This window comes from Lipophrys pholis, assembly GCF_963383615.2.
Source record: "Lipophrys pholis genome assembly, chromosome: 7".
NCBI classification, from domain to species: Eukaryota; Metazoa; Chordata; class Actinopteri; order Blenniiformes; family Blenniidae; genus Lipophrys; species Lipophrys pholis.
In genome coordinates, this window is record NC_137638.1 from 14,881,972 (window position 1) to 14,904,938 (window position 22,967).

A 22,967-nucleotide genomic window follows, 5' to 3' on the forward strand; every position below is an offset into this window, starting at 1 on the left:
CTATTGATTTGACCAAACAGTACATATATACACACTTTAAAGCTTAGGAGCAGATATGTTTCAATCTTCTATGACACTTTGTCCAACTCATACGGAAAGTTGATAGCAAGGCCACCACAGGGCAAACTCAGTCAGCAGACAATCACATTCACCCAAGCCAGGACTCGAACTAAGGACTTTGCCACAGGCGATATTTCCTACCGCTACACCGCTGTGTAGCATAAAGCATAAAGAGATATGCTCCATAAAAAAAATAAAAAATAAAAAAAAGAGGAAAGAAGGTAAGTATACTGAGGTTTATTGCACTGTGGACACAAATTCACTTGACTACTAAAGGTGCAACGTTGTTGTTGTAGTTTTGAAATGTAATCTGTTATAAATGCATTCTGGAGGCGAAACACATTAACCAGCGCACCCAAGAGCACATAAAATGAAAATCTTTCGGTATGAAACTCACCCAGAGTTCTGTGTCCTACAGCAGACGAGTTTTCTTTGAACTGCTAAATTATCTTTCCGCTGCTTTTATTGGTCTGGCGTAGCATCCTTGTGTTTCATCCTTATTTCTCCTTATTCCAGGATTACGTTTCGAATATAGCACTTTGAGGTTTGCTTTTAATGAAATGGATCACAAATTAATTGCATCATTACAGCCTTTACTTGGGATATTCAATACAATTCTCCAAGCACCTCAAACACAGTAACAAACGGTCACTTTAATTTCTCTTTTGGATTTTAGTCCGTCTCCAATATCCATTGAAAATGATGTTTAATCCACTTAATACAGCCTGTAATTAAAACATCGCTATTATCTTCAGAACAGAATAACACTCATTCCACAGCACGGATTGATGTGCCCATCACACAAAAGCTTTTTTCACACGTTATCATTTTCTTTCTGCTGGTTTCACCTGAATTACTCGGTGACACATTTCTCCAGCACTTCTTCTAAAGCTTGATGAAGCTTTAAGTTTGAGGTTCAGTAACTTTCGTAGGGTGGTCCCAACAAATCAAACTGCCTCGATCAATCTTGCTTCCTATCTTACCGTATTCTTGGATGTTACCTTTCTTGACCGCACTGTCGGCTGAAGGCCTGTGGATGTTTGTTTCGGGTTCAAAGCCCTGGCGTATAAAGCAAATAAATGCTCATCGTTATCCCACAGGACCATGGTCTGCTCAGGCCCCGACATGTCACCTTGTGCCCTGCATTCTGCTAATGTCTGCCTGACTGTCCTAATATTGTGACTTGACAATCACTCATCCAGGCCTTGAATCACCTACCTCTGGCTCTGAAAGATATTGGAATGACCTCCCTACCTCAGCCAGGGCCAAAAAGCAACCCAACTGAAGCTGAAAATTAATCTCCTTAGGAACATTTCACATCCTCTAAATCACATCCTCCCTCTTACATCTCCACCTCAGCATGAACTCCCCACATGCTTCACTCTGTCCCTAATTAATGTCATGTTTACATGTAATCACCTGCAGATTATTTCACTCAAATCCCAACTACTCTTCCTGGTTTTGTTCACCGCAGAAATAACTAAAATCCCATTTTTGGGTTGGCAGAAATCAGGCACTGGTCTGTTGTCCCAAGAAAACAGATGGAATGTGACCAAAACAAGAATCGAGCTTTGAACAGCATCCAGAGCAGATGTATGTGGATGGGTATTTTTTTCCTGCTGGCCTTATCCACTGAATACTTCTGAGTTGCTCTGACGCAGTTGGTGTTCAACACTGTAGAGCAAAGCAGCCGCCTTTAAATTCAAGATCCTATTTCCTAAATACATCATCTGTACCACAGCATACTTGACCTCACAGTTCTCTCCCTGTGGGTGGTTTATTTCTCTGATGTATGTCGACGTTCTTGTCATCTTGGCATCTGACCTCCTTTTGACAGAGGGCTCACTATACCTACAGTTTACATGCCTCACCTGATGGTTGCTGATAATGTTAGCGCTGAGGGGATTTATGTTCAATCTCCTCAAAGCCACGGCACCTTTTTGGAAAGAACATTGTTGATTTGCAAGTACAGAAGTCAGGTTAATATGGATGAGGAACGAGTGATTCATTCCTGCTACATATGTTGTTAAAACTCAGTCCGTAAGCAATTGACTCATGAGTTGTTGGTTTTTTTTGTCTCTGAGTTATGTTTTGTTTGTTCTTTCGTTTGAGAGTGTGCTGTGTTACTGGGGAAGAATCAAAACCAAATTCCAAGATTTCTCCCCAGCCTTTGATGTCGAGGTTAACAAAGTCAAGAACCAACCAGCAGATTGTCTGGATGCCGTGCTCATCTTTGCATCCTCCACAAACATCGAGACCAATTAGATCTAGTCCGTGGACGACAAACGTTTCTTCCCACTGCAGCTCCTATACATTTATGCCTGGCGAATTGTCGCATGGTAAACTGGCTCTGCTAAGCTGAAAAGGAGGGAGTAGAAACTTCAGAAGGGAGACATGAAAGACTATACATAAATGTAAATACAAACTGACACAGTCATGGAGAAGAAAGAGAAAGTACAAACATTGGGGGAACAAAACAAACAAAAACAAAACATAGAAAAAACAAAAGTAGAAAGAAAGAAAAGAGATGAGAAAAATCAGTGCCCTGTGCACCTCCTCCTTTCACCTCGCCACCCTTTCCCGCTCGGAGAGTGAAAGTGACAGCACCAAAAGAAGGAGTCTGTCGTCTTGTTTGACTATTCACAGTCATCACTCACCTCCACTTCCCTGTGGGTGTCTTTGCATCTAAATTCATTTTCCCTCAAGGAAGCGTTTCGGGGGCAAACACACGGGTGTAGGATGTTATACGGGTGCTGTGAGGCGACTGCTGAATCCATATTCTGCATATGTGCGTGCGTGTGCTTTAACACAGGCACCGGTCTTTCGGGTGAAAACCTTTTTGTATCGGTATTCATCGTTTTTCATTCTGTAATGAGCCGTTTGATACCTGGCGAAAGGAGACCTCCACTACGTGAAATGACTTACAGGTATGAAAAGGATTCCAGGTGACTATTAAAGCTGAAGAAGGTCAGGAGACTTCGCCTTGCGGCAGCACTGTTCATGCTCACTTAATTTTGTGGGAGATACTGTATCCCTAGCTATGGCCGCATCTAAACTGAATCACCCACAGCTCTTCTCATATGACCAAATGATGGCACACAGAATCGATGGATCCCCGTGGTTGGACCCCAACATGATAAGCTCCAAGCTCACTGATCCCACAATGCACCACCAAGAACGACCTACAAGTGTGACACAGTGTGAGCAGGAGAATAATATACTATTCAGAATAATTCTATATTTGATTAGATGGTATACTGACTGTTACATAAAATACCTCTTTACTCTTTTTTCTCAGTCGCTGCCCCCAGACTCTAGAACAAACTGCCCCCTGACATATACACCATAACCGACTTTGGCCTCTTCAAATCCAGGCTCAAAACCTATTCATTCAGACTGGCTTTTAATACACAGTTATATGAGATATATATATATATATATATATATATATATATATATATATATATATATATATATATATATATATATATATATATATATATATATATATATATATATACTTTATCCCATCTTATTTCATTTGGATTCAATTAGATTTTATTCTCGTTGCTATAGTGTACGTTTTCACTCTTGTTCTCTTTGAAATCTTTTTTTTCTCATTTTAGTTTTGACTGTGACGCATTTTGGTCACCTTGAGTGTTGTTAAGGGCTTTATTATATACTATTATGGTTCTTTCCTTTAGGAAGGAAAAGCACATTCATTACTGTTGCCTCCAACCAGTTCAGTTGCAGTTGTCATTATCTTCTCAGACTCATGACGCACAACACACAATGGGAAATGCAAAGAACAACTTAAAGTCAGATGTTTAGAATGCTATTCTTGTAGAATGGTGACGAGAGGGCTTCGCATCCACAGGATCTGAATAACCATTTTCAACATCTGTGAAATTGTGTTTTTATCATCTCACACCTTTTCAGTTAAAAAGTTTTGCCCCAACATCGATTAGATTCTATGGCTGTAGGATTCTCAAAACAGTGCAGTGAGTCGGTGCTTCTGCCCCTTTTTTGTCAAGATAACTTCAACTTTCAAAATCTGGCAGTTTTAAACAAGTTAAATCTCGTCTGTGATTGACCTGTCAGGGGGAAATCAGATTGACTAGTATATCAACACAGACCTCCATTTTTCTGCTTTCTGTTGGATAGCATGAATGATCTGAGGGCCATGGTTTTAGGAACTGTAGATGCTTTATCATGCCGGAGTGGCAGGATAAGTCACTGCTGTATGTCAAATTTAAAATGGGATTCTATATCATAGTTCTGTGACACTGTTGAGGTAAGTTGACTCCTCCAATATCAGAAGTCTGATCAACTTTCACAGCAGAATGAAGTTTTAAAGCAGTGTGCTTCAAATGAAACACAAGCTGAATAAACAGTAGGTCGACAATGTGTTGTAGGAGAAAGGCAGTTCAAACACAAGACAAAGAGAAAGTGCAATACAAAGCACAGAGACAACAATCCTACAACAGAAAGTGATGCAACGCTGTGTCATGGTGACTTTCAACTTTGATCTACGCAGTCAAATCAGTTTTTCCAATGATTACAAAATATGGTTTATTCTGAAGACACTCCCACAAGATGTGTGGCCCAAAATGGGATCGACGGGCAAAAGCATTATACACCCGGGCTTCATGAAAGATGCATACAAAGACAATTTTTATATAATTAGGAGAGGTTTTATTCTGAGGTGCTAACTAGGAATATTCCTTTAGGATGCAAAGAAAGACTCACTAATGAGTAAAAAGTAAATAATGGTTTAAACATTAATGATTGGTAACAACATATGAAGAGAGTCATACATGGCTCATTAGCCATCAGGTAGTTCCTCAGCGACTCCTCACAGCTTTGTGATGTACGACTCTGCTCAAACATAAAAAGACAAAAATCGACTTTTGAAGAATCACATCTCTGCTCTCTTTTTTCTTTCTAATGACGCCATGACTAAAATGTTAATTACAGCTAAAAAGAGAAACGATTGTGAATATCAAACAGCAATTAGCATGTATCATCATCATCATCATCATTACCGCCATTAGCCGCAGCACAAGATGGAGGATTATTTACCAAACGGTGAAATGCTCATCAGTTGCTTATTCAGGACCTGAAATGTTTCACAGTCGGTGTTGGGGGGGAAAAAAAGAGAAGAAGAAGAAAAAAAAAAAAATCTTTCTTAAATTTGCATAATTAATGTAGCTTAAAATTTTAACCAGCGCCAGGCCCGGAGCATGACAACAAGAGCGCACTGTGTTCATTGGGAAATAATGGCTGTTTAGACAAGAAACAATAAAAGCATCAAAGAAGTTTAACAGTGTTTCTCCATCACACTGTAGCGACGTGCACACCAAACGAGACGTGCACTATACTGTACAATCTACATATGTTCTTTTCTTTTTCTCACCATTCCTGCAGTTGTACTTCCAATCCTCGCCATGCCTCTATTGCACTACTGATGAAATTTTAAATCCCTTTTTCTAGTGTCAACTATCAGATATCCACAGCTGTGTCTGGCTTTATGGGTAGATGAAAGTATTGCGGCAGATAACCGGAATGAGGCTATGATCTCAATACATGCAGAAAATGGGGGGAGGGGGGGGGGGGGTATATGGTGAATATTTCATTAGAATAGGGAGTAGGGTCAGCTGGGTCAGCAAATCTGACGTGATACCGTTCACACGGCTGCATCATGTCATCAAACATCCTTTAAATGCTCACGCGAGTTTTGTCAGTAGAGACACAGCCACTATCACGAAGCGGAGACAGGAGAGCTTTTACTGATTCCATGGAAAGCAGGAGATTTGCAAATTTTGTGGGCCATAACTTCATGTTTGTTTATCTTATTGTGCTCTGTTGCCTTGGTGATCATGTCACCAACATGATGACTGTACAACTTGGGCACGCGACTGAAGTGGGGAGAGAAATGCAACCTCTTTTGTTACACAACCCCAGATCAGCTGTTGATGTGAAATCCGCCAAATGATCATACATCAAGTAGTTCAAGAAAGTTGGAATTCAACAAGTTAAAAAATATTGCTTAATGGGTAGTATTTCACTGCTATAGATTAAGATAGAATGAGGGCCGTTCAATGTGACAACATAAGCGGTAAACCTGTGATGCTCTCTGACATCCCAAAACTTTTCTTTGTTAAAAAAAAAGTATTTTAAATAATGAGACAACAAGTACAGAATCATGAATATTTTCAATGATTCAGGAAAAAAACTGAATTATACAGACTGACTGGTAAGAGTATGACTAATACAAAAATGTCTATTTTTTTTTCCAACCATTTCTTTCAGTCATATTGGAAGTCAATTCACAAAAAGACAATTTGTTTTTATAGAGATTGTTGATTTACATTGGAATTAGTTTGCAATTTATATTGTGGAGACTACAAGGTTTTTAGCAGAAGTCTGACATCCATGTCTGACAGAAATGGAGGACTGAAAAACAATTGCAATCATTGTTCACCAGCAAGCATAATCTGCCATTATTTGGGAACAGAGAGACTATTGTTACGGTGTGCATAATGAGTATATAATTTGATAATAAAGTGAATGGAATAAAGTGAACAGTTATATTTTTCATCTATTTTTCAAAGGGAAATATGCCTCTGAAAACCACATAGTCTTGCCTTTGAAATAAAACCACAAGTATTCGCCATATCAAACCAGAGCTACACATCCATCATACCAACAAACCGTTTTACACCAGAGCCCACCGTCGCAGATTATATGCATTCATTCATAAGAAACCACCCGCCTTTCATCCCTCTCATTTTTAATCATTTCACTCTATTTCTTCTCTTACCTTGTTGCACAAAGGAACCGTACACGAACCACATGGAATTATACAGCGTTGTCGAAGACACGGATCCCATGGGCAGCCGGGGTGGGTTGAGCCAGTTCAGCAAGTACACCAGGATACCAACGAGGAGCACGGTGCCTGCGATGCACGCCCACAGTGACAGGTCGAAGGGTGCCAGGCAGGCAAACATGTCCACGGTGCGCTCGGCCTTGCGCAGCAGAACGCCCACGGAATAATCCATGTAGCGTGTGGTGAAGTCAACGACGCTTTCTCGCTCAGGCGTGATGGTCAAGGCAGAAAGTCCGACATCAGCTCGCTGCAAGACGGCAGAAGGGGGAGAGTGAAGTTTCAGGAATCAACACTGAAAATGTGAGGTTGAGGAACACAACTGGAAACAAACACTGACTTTAGGACCCACAGTTATATCTGGACCTCCCTCCGCTCCTTCCTAAACTCAAGCATTCAAAAAACTAAATGCAAAGATACTAATTCTTTTGTTGGATAAATGGTATTAAACTTCTCTCGAGGACAATGGAAAATATCAATTTGAGATAACCGTAGTCACAATTAAATAACATTCAGATAAGTTTTGCTTTTGATAGTCACTATTTCAATTCATCAAATGCTGAGATTATTAAACTATGTTAAATGTGAACACTAAACAGTCATGTTTGCTGGCAAAATAATTGTACTGACAGACTGAAAATTATCTCAAATGTCATGTGCACCAAGGGTGAGATACAATCTTGTAAATATTGTAGTAGTTATTTTGAAACAGTTTTGAGGGGATTATAAACTGCAGTGCAGTAACATTTTAAATAGAAATATATTCTTATTACGCTCTTCACATTATATCTTTGTTTTTTTCTACGCACTCGACAAAGAGAACCATGAAAGTACACTTTCAAGATTCTTGTGCAGACCTTTAATAGTTTATATTTGGGAGGGGCTCCTGCTTTTCTACTCTTGTATTTCTGAGTGTGCTCACCATAGTTTGGTTTCCAGTGTCATATTTTTGCCAATCAGAGAATCTGAGCAGGGGTACACAGCTTTTCCAAGAAGCAATATGGGGATGATCCAAAGGGAAAAGGCTGGGAGTCACTGATGATGAAGCATGCCTTCACAAGCACTTACATTATTTATCATCACTGCTAATTCCCAAAAAAATGAGAAGTCAATAAGTGAATACTTTCATGGTTTCCATGTAAAGAAAAAGTGGATAAAACAGCTGTCAGTGAGTATTTCCGTGGAGGGTAAAATAGGCTAAACAAATCTTTAATGCTGAAACAATGATGGCCAATTAAAACGTTTTCAGTCCAGAGTGCTTGGCTAGCAGCTGCAGACATCTGCTGCTCCCAATAACAAGGATTTAAGATGGCGTAGTGAAGCGCACGCTTGTATTTGAAATCTATAGCAGGGCGAGATAGTAAACATATCATAAACTTGTTCGATAATGAGATTTTCTTTGTTTTTGGAGATAAGTGACTGTAACAAGTTGAATTTGTGAGGAAACGCTGAGCCCTACAGCTACTGTACACACGCAGATTAAACTCTTATGGAGCGTGCTCGCTTTCCCACTACAAACCGCATCCATGCCCAGATGCAGACGCAAAACAAACAAAAAAAAATAAAGATTCCACTGAGGGCAGAAAAAAAATCGGCTAATTTCACACTCGAGTGAGGAAACAAAATGATTAAACATGCAGAAATTGTCGCTTACAATGCATACGACGAATATTAGAAGAAACCCTGCAGGATGTCTTTTGGTTGAGACAACACAACAATTTGCATGCAAGTGTGCGAGTGTGAACGCGTAAAGATGAATTGCTGCGCTGACACATGCAGTCAGTCAACATGAAATCTTGCATAGAGCATATTGGGTCATAATTATCTGGTATAATTGGGTTTTTGGAGTGATAACCTTATTGCTGACTGATGTGTGTGTGTGTGGGGGGGGGGGGGGGGGGTATGTGCATGTTCAGTTTATTTACACTTTGTGCTCAACTGTATACACACACATATGCTTTGTGTTTTAAGCATTTCTCTGTAATTCTGTGAGGGAGTTGTGGGAAGCAGGGGGGTACAACATAAACATAAACACATAAGTAAGGGGAAGAGAAGGAGAGCCCAGTCTTGAAAACTGCTCATGCCTGAGAGGAGGTGGAAAAAAAAAGGTTAATAATTAAAGGGACGACATGGAAAGCTGATAATTAAAAAAAACATCACTGACCCATGAAGAATGAAGAATAAACAAAATGGGTTGTAGCTTCATGCGATTACAGGAGGACATCAAAGGACATTAAACACACTTGGGTATGTACATGAACGTGCATTAAAAAAACACTTACAAATGCATTTGTGTTGGAAAACCGACCTTAAACATTTTGAATACTATTAATTGAATACAACAACCAGCCACACCATTATGAGCACTGGCAGGTGAGGTGAAAAAACACTGATAATCTTTTTTTTTTGTATCATGGAACCTGTTGGTTGGTGAGATTTACTATTGGTGAGATTTACTATAGCAAGTCAATATTATGGCAGCCAATTGATTTTTGAGAAATAAATAGAATGGCAAGTATGAGGATTTCAGTGACTTTCACGTGGCTCAAATACAGATGGCTGGTTAATAGCGCCATAATCGCAACACCTGCAGCTCGAGTGGTGGTTTCCCAGTTTGCTGTGGCTAGCATTGTTGAAAAATGTTCCGAAAGCTGCTTATCTGGCAACAAGGTCATGAGCTGATGAGGTTTATTGTTGAAAATAGTCTTTACAAAATTTAAAACGATCTGCTTTAGTAATGGAGTTTTGTAATGAACTACTACTAAAATCTACATTGTCAAAGACGATTTGACATATATCTGTACAGCAATTACTTTTTGGACGATTTGTTCCATTAGTACATTGATATCTGCTCTTTACATTTTAACAACTGGCCTGTTACTTGTTTTCACCTCGTGCACGTAAGGGATGAACATCAAGCACAGAGAGAAGTTCAATGAGTTTACAGATAACGGAGAAAAACACCAGCAGCAGCAAACATGATCTTACTGTGTAAATTTTTTTTTAAATATATATATATATATATACAAAACCCTAACCCTTCAGTATGTATTTTTGCTTGAAGTTGAACTATTTGTTTGATGATTGATTTTTTGATATCTATATACTTAAAAGTTTTATTTTACAAAAGTGCTTTCTATTTAAAAAAAGTTCTATTTTTCTGTTATTCCTCAAAATTCAAGTCTAAAAATAGACAAATATAATGATGTCGTCATAGATCTATGCATATCCAATACCACGTCCATCATTATGGTAAAAGAGCAATACAAAAAAAATATGTAAACAAATAACAAACCTTTTAAGTTTTGTATTATAGTATATTTTAAAACCAGTACGCTCTTACATTGACTTCAGTCGACAAGCTAAATCTATACTTTTACTTTCATCCGAGTGTGTTTACACTCTGTGCACTTCTACCTAAATAGAGAGTGTATGTACTTTTGTCCCCTCTTTCCTTTTGTGTCTCTGCTACTCGCCACATCTAAACGGGGATTATGTTAATTTACGTTTTAGATATAGTTAATATTCATTCCCGTCAGCCTGTAACGGAACAGCTGTCCAAGCCTCTATGGGAGAGTGTCAACTGCTTTGTAATAGACAAAGGCTTTGTTATCTTCTCTCTTCCAAACAAGATGTTTTGAATGTTGGGGTACGGGAGATTGGATCTCTTTAAATAAAATAAGTTTTGTGTGACTGACCCAGTGATCGTTTCATTGTAATATTTACATTTAAAGTAAGATGACAGCAAGGTGAAGTTTTATGAGGCAGTTTAAAATTGTGGTGGCTGGACCTGAAGGAGGCTGCCGTAGATTGGATCTGATGGCCTGTTTTGTCATCAATATCGTGCATGTGTATAACTCTGCAAACATCCCAATCTCGATCTCTGAAAGCAAAGGCACAATTATGTGGACTTTTGTATGCATATATACAAGGTATATAGGTTTGCTTCTCACCTTGAAGACCAGTTCGCCCATCAGCCCATTCCACTGGCCGTCTGACTGAAGGCTGCCGTACTTATGGTCAGGGGCCACATAGATCTCATACTTAAAGCCCAGGTAGTTAGACAGAGCATCCAGGACGTCGATGGAATAGCCCTGGTACTTCTTCGGTTTCCCAAGAACGTTCTCGGACACCATTACAAATGGCTCCTCCTGGAAGGCAACGATCAGTCAGTGTGTCAGTCAAATAGACAGTCAATACTGGTGTCATTCAAGCATTAAATCACCCATCACGCAAATGGTCATTATACCACAGGAAACACTCATTGGGATTCTGGCAAGCATGTCTCTGAGAAATCCTGCATCACTGATATAGAGCGGTGACTTCACAGTCAATGCAATTGGTAAAAGGGAAAAGGATACGTAACACACTCTGCACATAAAGGTATGTGTCACTCAGACATATACAATGGAAGCTGGGCTGTGTCGAAAAGATCTTTACACCCACAATAATGTTCTGTCTGTTAAATAACAGTCTTGTTATATTCACTGACGTACTACATCATTTGAAAGCTGTATTACTGCCAATAATCCGGCACCTATGATAGTATAAGACTCTGCAGTCTTTTCAAGAATAGTTGAAAAAACAAGAGGAAAAAGTCAAATAAAAAAGAAACTGTGACCTTAAAGCAGGTAAGCCTTCACCCTTCTGATGACGACAGATATACAGCAATCACTGCAGCTCGATGCTTCTTTTAATATCTTTGCGCCTGTTTAAATTCCAAAGCTAAGACCTTCTTTTTTTTTGTTGTGCGGGCTGTCTGTTGGAGATGAGGAAAAAATCCAGACGTACTCTACAATTTTCTTTTGGCTGGACTCCCAAAGCGCCTTACTCATCTATCTTTTTATACACTGAGGAATCCCCATCTAATCATTTATTTAAACTATAACTTATTTAACATTTTCAAGTGAATTAAAATGCTGAAAATCAATAACGGTATCACGCAATTCAGCAAATTAGCTTTTTAATAGGCTCATTTTTAAATACCGTTGAGATGGCTGCGCCTCTTGTTTATTGGCATTGCAGCAGCGTGTACGTGGAAGCTTAATGTGAAAGTTAAATGACATCCGACATTGTTGACATTTTAGGGCAATTAAGTGCAAATACAAGGCAGAGCAATATGTCACAAGGAAACTCATCAAAGATGGAAAAAAAAAAAATAATAATCGGAATTCATGTTTGAATTTAGTGTACTACTCCCTGAATTGACAATTTCATTGAGAAGTTTATGATGTAGTTGTCTACTACTGCTTTTGTTCTCCCTTCTCTGATAAATCCCTGTCGATGATTGAAATGTTGTAGGCCAAAATGTCCTGCAGATTTACGAGGACCCAATTGTTATTGACTGGATACTGGCAGCACATTAAGCACACATATACAGACACAGGCAAATGCACAGAGGCGAGCCCACACATTAACTTGGCGGTTTCTAATCCTTGCGAGCTGCTGCAGTTCAATAAGCTATTAGGCGGTGAGTGGACATGCATGCCAAATCCCCCTTTTAGCACATGAATCCATCAATCAAGGCAGGAACACCCTCCGACACGTACAGCCATACATACTAGGGTTAGTGCCACGGATTGGCTCTCTATTTGCATACTCAAAACCTTCATAAACAAACCAAAGAATAACCAGTTGGATGACAAATTAGCCGGGAACCAAAACATGGGTATTAACTGTAAGACCGTTTTTTTTACAGCTGGGAAAATGTGCATCTTTTGAATTTTCTTTGGTGCTATAATTTCACCCAAAAGATCAAAGTGAAGATTAAATGTAAAAGTTTAATTCCATATAATCTGGTAAAAAGAAATAGGGGTTATAAGATGCAAAACTTAGGTTCATTTTGCACAAAAAAAAAAAATGCAATATATTCAATTTGAAATAAAACTGAAAATTGAGAACCTAAAAGTTGACTAAACAGCTGCACGAAGGTAAACACTTTTACCTCACAATGATTGTCATGGGTTTGTCATGGGTTTGAGTCCAGGCCAGTGATTTCTGAGCAACGTTCTCATAGCACAGAGACAGCAGAGACACTTGTGATCTTCTCATGGTCTCAGACAAAAGACTCGTCTCTGTTCTTGTCCTGCTCGATCTCAGTGCTGCATAGTATTTATCATAATAACATCATACTATAGAGACTGGGCCATATCGTTGGGATTATGACTGTATTGTCTTTTGTGCTGTGTAAATAAAATTGAATTGAATTGAACTGAAAGTATGTAAAGCTCTCCCTGTGTATGCTGAGGTTTTCTCCAGATACTCCCAAGTTTCCTCCCAGGGTCTGAAAACATATGTTGAAAGTTTATTGGTGACCATAAATATTCACCCCTTTTGTACCGGTAATCTGTCCAGGGTATTCTATCTTCACCCATTGATAGCTTTTTTAAAAACATTTTTCCACACCCATTGTTAGATGGGATCTGCCCCAATAACACAGGACCCTGAATTTGGAAAAAAGTGGTATTAAAGATGGATTAATGGTATCGAAGATGGAGGAATTTATGGATGGAAATTGACAAATAATGAAACAAACAACAAGAAAAAACGTCTATTCTTAGTCGATGGATGTCATAATCTATATTGTATGATTAACAATGAACAAAGATACAGAGTACAGAGGTACTCAGTAAAGTTTCTAATATAGTTTACTATCATGAATCATAATGTGAGCTGTACGCTTTTGTGTCGGTAGCACAAAAAAAGCATTAAGGTAGAGTCTGAGGGACGCTAGAGTGAACATAAAGAATGACTGTTTATCAAGGTAAATCAGAAAAAAAAAACAGACTTCATGTGAAAAGTAAACTTTGTGTTATGGTTTCAGTCTTCAAAATAACCAAAGGAGATAGAACTAAATGCCAGATTTAAAGTGGTTCAGCATCCAAATGACTATTACACACAGGGAGAAAAAGTCATATTTCTGTTTCTCTATGAATACATTCGCTCAAACAATGGATTATTCAACATTTTTGTCTTTTTGATGACTGAATGTGCCAGGGTCTTAAAACAGTGACGAAACATAGAACTCCTAAAGATTTCAAACTAAAAACAGTGACCTTGTTAGACTAACACAAAACCATTTTGAGGTCTAACGATATTAGAATTACGAGGAAAGAAAATAATGTAGGCCTTTTGTAAACAAACAAACAAACTGCAGCAATTCTAATTTCAAAACACTTCACTCGGTTGTATTTCTGCTACTGTGTTTTGATATGTCAGCCCATGAAATTGATTGATTCTGTTTTAGCATGTCAGTGGCTCTACAGAAGAAGACTAACCAAATCTACATAAGCATGACAACACGCACAGCTGTATTGTGCACAAACGCAGACTCACACATAGTCACCTTCACCCATTTGCAAACCATGAGGCAGCAAAAAGTCAATACACAAGAAGTCCATCCATCCATCCATCCATCCATCCATCCATCCATTTTCTCCCGCTTATCGGTTTCTGGGTCGCGGGGGTGACAGTCTGAGCACTGTCACCCCAGATCACATAGCATCGATTAAGAACCTTTCCTGCGGGTGGTGAGCCCACGGGAATACACAAGAAGTGGATATCGTCAATTCAATTCTAGTTTTTGGGGCCCTGTGTTAGACTGGTAATGTGTCCAGGGTTTTACTCTGTCTTCACTCATTGTCACCTGGGATTGCCTCCTACAAAGGTTGGGCTAAAATGGTCACGGAGAATGGATGGACAGAAGTCAAGTACTACAACAACATGTTATATGAATGCATCTTCTGTCTGTCGAGTGTCTCCAAATCAGCCAAAGTTTTAGCTTCAGCTCACTTCTCTCTGGCAAGGGCGGTGGTTGTTTGAAGCAGATGTCATTTTGGGTTCACCGTTCAACACATGACAGTTCTCTGCTTCATCCAGACATCAACGCGTACGTTTCCTGCACCCGACAGATTGGATGTGGGGAATAGTCACTGACAAATATTACTGCTCAAGAGGTTTTTAAGTGAATCTACAAAACATAAAATACCCAATTGAATCGGGTCTGGGTAGCTTATAAAACTTTATTTCTGGAAAAAAAAACAAAAAACGAGGCTTCATCTGAACCTTTTCCAGAGCTCACCCAGTTGGGTATTTCTTCAAGCTGCTAGACTGGATCGATTCTCAGTCAATGGTCTCCAGACCGAAATCCAGTAACAAATAATTACCTTGTGAGATGAAGTATAGCTTTGTGACGCTAATCTCCACTTTTCTTCTGCCAGTCTCAAGCTATAATACACAACATTTGGCATCTTCCCTCACCACCATGTCTCCAGCTTTCAATAAACATGTGTCGAGGATACCTCACCATCCATCCATCTATCAAGCCATCAGAGCTACAATGGATAACTTGCAACATAATCTCACATCCCTCAATATCCAGTGATCCCCCCTATCTAGTTTTTCTTTGGCTTTTCAATATTGTTCCAAACTCTTCTTGCCGTCTTGCCTCCTCCCTTTCCTCTGCACTAATTCCCCTGGCACAAGTTCATCCTCTGTCGCCTCTTAACGGGAAGTACCACATGTGGTGTCAGTGCTGCTCGAGTGTTTCTGGAGACATGATTGGGAGAAGGAACAGCAATTTTCCGCACAGACTGAGAAATAGCATTTGAAGAGGCTGCTGAGGGGCTAACAGTGTCATGAGGTGATTTGTAGCACACCGAGCGTTTTCAAAACACTCTGTCAGACTTTGTCTGTAAAATTATTATAAAATGTGTTTTGAAATGCCTTGGCTGCTCTGCAGAAGATTAGATTTGGCTTTTGTTTTGAAAACCGAACTTACTCTCGAGCTCTGTTTGATAAAGATGGAGAACGTCAGACAACAGATTTGGAGCAAAACGTGAAATATCAAACTAGGATTTCCATAGACGGTGCATACTTTCATCTTTATAGTTAAGACCTCTGGTTAAATCTCTGCAAGTGTATAAATTGCTTGGGAGATGGTAGTAATTTCCCCACCTTCGGTCCATGTATCCCCGCTTCTGCTGCATTACTTTTATTGCCAATGTGGAGGAAATATACCCTCTCTTCGTAGTAACTAATGCTACTTCACCTGCGAAATAAAATTTTTATATGAAACCATAACCACGACTGTGGTTCATGATTTGTTTAAATACCTGAAATATTTCAGAAGCATCACAAGTCACATTTTAAACACACTTTTCAAGGAGCTTCAATGGTTTTGAATTTGAGAAAAATATATGAGAAATAGAGCAAGATGCCTTGAACTAGGTACGACTGAATGTATTTTACTGTCATTGGTATTAATATAGTTATCCAATATATGTAGAAAGTAACCTATGTTAATCTTGTCAACTCAAAACTGGGGTGACCGCAGCTCTATTGATAAAGCAGGTCATCTATCAATTATAAAGTTGCGGGTTTAAACACCGGTCCTTGAATAAGACATTGAACCTTTGATTGCTTCTGGTGAACGGTCTGAACACCTTGCATGACAACTGTCACCATTCCTGTGTAAGTGTGTGTGATGGCAGGTCAATCTGAACAATGCAAAGCACTTTGGGGGCTGCTACGGTGGAGGTGAAGTGCCATACAAGTGAAATTCATCTACAATTAAAAAAAAAAAAAAAAAGAGGATCTTGGTCATGGTTTTTTGGACTGTGGGAGGGAACTGGAGTACCCGGAGGAAACCCACACACGCACACACACACACACAGAGTGAAAACATGCAAACTCCGCACAGGAAAGACCTTAGACGTTCTCTCTGTGAGGCAAGAGAGCTAACCACTGCCCCACCGTGCGGCTTTTTTGTACTTTTAAAAGTACAAAAAGTAAACATTATGTGAGCTAATAGCTCCTGTCTTAGTTCAGGGATGCCCAACTGCGATCGTGGTGCTCATTATGTCTACCAGTTAGCGAGATTATAACTAATTAATTAATAATCTATACAAGTTTAGAGCTGCTAATCTATTTTTTTTTAGAAGATTGGAATTGATACTGGGTTCCAATGTGGCTAATTGACCTTCTTCATGATGATCTCAAATGAGGCGGATGAGGGCTGCATGTGTGACACCAGCTGGCTGTGTCTGTCTTAGCTTCACCCTGCCTCTGGAGTAATACCTTCCTGATAGTCCTGTGTCCCTACAATGCTTCAGTTTGAACAATCTAGCCACTTGGGATCATCATAAATCTTCCTTCCTGGCCTGAACATTAGGACTTCAACTCAAGTTACTAATTTTGTCCTTGTGAAGTCGTGGAGTTACCTCACAAGAGGTAAATTAAAACTAATGCATTCCTAGAAAATGGAGTGCACAAGTTAATCTGGTTTTCCCTATTAAATGTCTTGAATGCATTCATTGCCTGAGCTGTCACACTGTGTGGGTAAGTCTAGAGTAGACTAACTACGATTCACTGCCAGCAGTTCGTAAAGTCCAGCGTTTTCCACAAGCAGTGTGCAATAAGGAAGCTGCACCTTCTGGCAGCGATGGAGGATTTGGCATAACGAAACAGGTAGAACAAAACATCTGAGATAAACTCCTAACACGCAGATAGCAGCGAGCAGCTTTTAAGCTCACTTTTATTCAGGGTCATGAATACATTGAAGCTGCAGTGAAGAAAAAAATATATATCAACTACCGCTAAAGTTCACAGCTGGGTCAGTGTGCAGGACAGAGAGAGACAGCAGCTCAGCAGCAAGTAAAAGATCACAGAAACGGACTGTGGTTGTAACCGTTCTAGTAATTTAACAATCATGACAGTGTCAGTGCTAAAAATAGCAGCTTTACGGGTACAGCTTACTCCATCACACAGTTATTGCCAACAATGGCTACTCAGTCATTTTTGGCAGCTGTGGAAGAAAACAACAACAACGCTAATGTTAATGTTAATGAGATGAAAAATATCAATATCTGCATATACAAACAGAAAGAAAAAAAATAATCTGACTAAATAATTGAATGAAACATTGTGGAATTTCCATTGATTAACACAATCAATGATTACAACAGTTTCACTTGGAGGACAAATTTGTCCGTAATTACACTTGTGGTTGTTCTATCTTCTTATTACCCTTCAAAGTGAAACTTTAGGTTCGTTTGGGGAGAACACTCTAAGCAGTCTTCATTATCTCTGAAAATGTGAACTCAAGTTAAAAAGGGACATCTTTTGCCTCTGGCTGCATATTTGGGCTGCTGTAGCTATATTCACAGCTTGCTACTCAAAAATGTGGAGAAGAACCAAAGAGATGTGTGTGCACCCTTGAAAGAAATTAAACAGCACATAGTATATTTCATGTTTTTTTTATTAAAAAAAAAAACACGAAAACTCAGCTGCTGAAAATGAATCATGCTAAATGAGAAACATACGAGAGTCAGTGAAAGGTGATTTTGGTTCCTGCATGGGAAGCATATTTTCAATGCAGCTCCTTAACGCCTTTAAACTGAGTTTTCTGTTACAAAACATCCATTTTGGACACACGTGTGACCATGAGGGTTTAACCACAAAGTCCCGTGGTATGCTTTAAAACAATTAAAGTTCTGCAGCCATTTATTTGGTTAACATCCATTTAATAATCGATGTAGTCCCAGCTAATCAATAACCTAGATTTAGAGTCTGTTGCCCTAATAGTGGTATGATCTCATCACCAATTAACAAATCAATACTCATTCAACGCTGCCGGTGAAGGTGCACACACGTGTTCATGCTCCCTTTCCTCCATGCATTTCTGTTTATGTTACTGGATGAGACTAGTGCACCTTAGACAGAGAGAGAGAGAGAGAGAGAGAGAGAGAGAGAGAGAGAGAGAGAGAGAGAGAGAAAAAAACCATTGTACTGGAGAAGAAGATATTCTGAGCAGAAGAGAACAATTTGTTCCAAAGGTCCCTTCAGAAACCTTTGTGGACACTTGCACACAATCGCACATGTACAATCAGAGTGAGAATGTGCCCTCGGGCCATTCACACACAGAAGAAGTCAGTTTTCTGAGCAGCACATTGAACATTTTACACAGTTTTGATCTATTTCTGTCTGTACGCTCGCATGAGGCATCAGTCACCTCGGACATGTGTGCACACATATTTACAGAAGGATGAGGGATGGGGGAGCAGTGCGGAATTTAAATGTGCACACACAGCACTCATCTGCCCATCACCAAATCCATCCTGCTCAAGACATGGAAGAAGGGGCAATACTCAAAAACACAATTCTGATCCTTTCTCCCCTTCAAGGATGATGAAAATCAAAGAGTGGAGAAAAAAAATAGAAAGGGGAAAAGTGATAACCGCAGCGATGTTGAGAATTATGTCTTTTTTCCTCTTTTTTCACTTCAAAGAAGGGATATGAAGAATTTACAGGCGTCAATCTTTAACGCACTCATGGGATGTACTGAAATCGATGCTGCAGGCAAGACAAGAAAGAGCTGGCGTGCTGGACTCTGCTATCGAGGCTCCAAAGGTCTCTATCACCCACCTGACAAAAGTCAAAATGAAAGCTAATGAATTGATGATAGCGAACTCCATTAGTAAGCTCACCTTGCGCCATTTTTTTTTTTTTTTTACTCTTTCCTTACAACTCTCATAAATGTTTCCCTGACATTTTTGTTCTTTCAAGCAATCTGTCCTTTGCTCCAACTCCGTAGAGACGGAGATGAATGATGGGCAGAGAACTAGACAAAGGGACAGATTTACATTGCAGCGAACGGCTGAGGTCTGACATGCCAGCGACAAGAATGGTTCCTTTTCATTTTTCATGGTGAACAACAGCAGAATTTTAAGAAGATAGTGAACTGAAGCGGGCCATTATTTTGTCCGTGGACAATCAGAAATCAGTGGACAATAATAATCAGATAGACACAGATTAATGCGTTGGCCAGCTATACTCACCAGAACAGTGACGACTCGGAGCACGACCCCCCTCATGTTATTTTCCAATTTCCTGTCCGTCAGAGTGCCGTTTAAGCCGTGCACTGGGTCCCATGTGGCCAGCTGCAGTGAGCAGAGACACACACACACGCACACAGAAAATCAAGTTATTCACAGAAATCTGCATATGTTTAAAGAGCAGAGGACTTGAAGTTTGCGAGTATGAAATAAAGCAGGTAACTGTCACATATACATCTTTCTGACATTAGAGGTGTGTTCTACATGGGTTTTCACAGCCGGTCAAAACAACTTGCACCATAGACTTCGAACCAGGTCCCCCTAACTCAAGGTGAAGACTTAACCCAGCGGTCACTCGTATTACTTGGAAAAAGAAACAAACAAAACAAATGTCTGGCATTTCAACAAGGGTGGGATTCTCCCAAACCTCAAACACCTCTCAAGGATTTTCTGATTCTTGATTAAATATAAACAATATATAACATACTAATGGTTATTCTTGGTGCAAGTTACTGTGTTATGCACAAACCAGCGCCTGGGGCACACGGCTCCTCCTTGAATAGTTGTTGTGGCGATGCATTAGTCAAACCTTCGGGTCTCTCTGGCTGTGGCTCTGAAAAGTACTGATCTGTTCTTTCTGGCTCAGTTCACTCTGCACTTTTGTTCATTACTTGTTGATTGTTGTTTTTCCATGCTGTTCTTTTTCACACTTTACTCCATTTCCTAGTAATGACTGCACCGGGCAGATGACCACCACCTCTGAGTCCAATTCTGGACCCCCCCCCCCCCCCCTTAAAATGAGTTCTCCATCTTCACAGTCACATTTGCGCTAATGGTGGATTTGTTGGGATATCCTCTACTTAATATTAGAATGTTATGTACCTTGAGGCAATTATGCCTGAACTGGAGCCACAAAAGTAATGCTCATAAGATGAACAAACAAAATCAGAAAAACCAATATATGCACTACTTAAGCAAAGCCCTCTGTGAGGTTATTTTACCTATTTGCTGTTTAGAATTTAGAAACTGCCTATTCGATTGTGTAAAATATATTCAAAATATTATCTACTGAGCAATAACAATACAATCAATGTCTTTAGTGCCGTTTAATCACATAATAAATAGTGTAAGCCCTTCAAGGAGGTCAGCATATTCTAATGTTTGGATACCTGATTAGAATATAACTAACAGTAACTGTGCTCATATTGACCTTGGAGGTTTGAATCACAAGCTTCAACATTGTTCATTTTCATCACACAATAAAAAACATTTTCAATGGATCTTTGTAGAACATCTTCATTTATACATCAAAAGCAGTGTGTGCTGAGCATCATTAATTTTGCACTGTAATCTATTTTGGAAAATTATAAAAAAGAAAATAAAAAAAAAAAGTCAATTATACAAAATGAGGATTTCATCTTGCTAATCCGTGTGTGCCCATGCAGAATGTCCCAATTAAAAATCTTTCTAGTGAGCTGGTTATTCAAGCATATTCACAAATCTCACATTTATGTCTGAAGTTCAGAGACTCTCTGATGGGCAAAATTGGCACAAGCTCTTCAACTCCCCAAAATGAGCAAATCACTGTGTCATGTCAGGAATACAGTGTTGAATATAGTCCTTCCAGAGCATGATTCCCCCAAGTGTCCTACCAGCTGAATTAACACCTTTTATAGAATTGAGGATCAAAAGTTCTTCTTGCATCTCACAACATCTTTTGTTTTCTTCAACCTGCATTTTCAGTGCTAAGCTATTCCAATTATATCAACACAAAATGATATGCTAAATGAAAGAATATCCAATAAAGACTACACATTCACAGGAATCTGAACTTTTTACTTAAAGAGTGGAGAGTGTTGGCTGCTGGTAATTTGCGGTATCTTAAAAAAACAAACAAAAAAAAAAATGCTTTATCAAATCCAGAAGTGCTCCATGGTCCTGACCCTGACTTTCATGTCTGTCAAATTGCATCATAAACATCCGCTATTCTCCCCCAAACCACATTACTTAATCTGTGTGCTGCCTTATGCTTTCAATAAAATATTGTTTTTAGCTTCAAAGATCAAACTCGTCCTGTTTCCCTGTGGAGAGAGAGGCAGCACAAGCAGGCAGCAGCAGCACAAAAAAAAAAAAGAAAAAAAAGAAAAAAAAAAGTGATTTAGCTGTCTGCTATTCACAGACTAACACACAACAATATAAGCACGCTACGATACACACCGAAAATTGCACGGCATGATTTGCGTCTAAAAGAAAACACAAACACACCAGAGAAGCAGAGGCCACGCTGCAGAGGGAAATATGGGATAATCCATTTTTCTAAAGCCTGAAGTTACAGTTGAACGAATGACTCTGCCAATTCTGATCAATTCTCTTTTGGGACCAATACTTATGGTGAAGCTTAGCTAAACTTGTTTCTTTTTTTTGTGGTCTGCCATTTAGTGAACATTTCAAAATCCTGCTTGAAGTATTTCTGACAGAGAAGAGGCATCGGTTGAAGTCACTCCTCGAGAATTACACGGAGCTGCAATTGTGAGGGCAAGAGAGGGGCTCTCCTTGAAGGCCCAACGTATAGCAATGTGACAGCATAGCATTTAACCAATGACAACTAAGAGAGACTTATATGAACTGATTAGATATACTCTCCGGCTGGTTTAAGTATTCATGAGAACTTCCCTTGCATCATTTTTACATATGTGGGAGTGAGGCGACTTTGATCCTATCTAAAAGTGCATTACAATCATAAAACCACAATAGATTGTGTCCTAACATTCTCTTAAGCTGCAGTTTGATCAACCACAACTGACAATGACAGAGCAGACGTGCAAAGCTGTTAGGAAGATGCATTATATTCCCTTAAGATTATGAGCAGCCATGACAGAATTGACGAGACGGCACGGGCATGTCAAGGCTGTTTGAACTGACACTTCCGTGACTTGGTTACACATCAAAGTGGAAAATCACACCTGAAAATATGAAGCCGTTATCCATTCCCAGGAGCCCAATGACAGGGAATGTCACCATATTTACTGCATTGATACTTAAATGTAGTAGAAAGCATGAAAATACGTGTGCGTGTGTTCATTGTTGCTATTGCATTAAACACAGTCTTATTTCATCTCACGGCTTCTTATTTCAAAAAGGAAAACCATCTGCCCTATGCAAGTAGCAGACAAAAAAGCAGGTGCATT

General features: G+C 39.4%; 1 protein-coding gene across 1 annotated transcript in view; it reads right to left on the reverse strand.

The window, feature by feature from the left end:
- grid2 (glutamate receptor, ionotropic, delta 2) overlaps positions 1-22,967 on the reverse strand; it is a gene marked incomplete at both ends in the record, with an annotated part of 512,472 nt that overhangs the window by 96,334 nt on the left and 393,171 nt on the right. Inside the window, 3 exons of the mRNA XM_080467951.1 lie at positions 6,884-7,196; positions 10,900-11,097; positions 19,783-19,884. Coding sequence (XP_080324077.1) covers positions 6,884-7,196; positions 10,900-11,097; positions 19,783-19,884 — 613 coding nt within the window. The remainder of the gene's footprint in view (positions 1-6,883; positions 7,197-10,899; positions 11,098-19,782; positions 19,885-22,967) is intronic.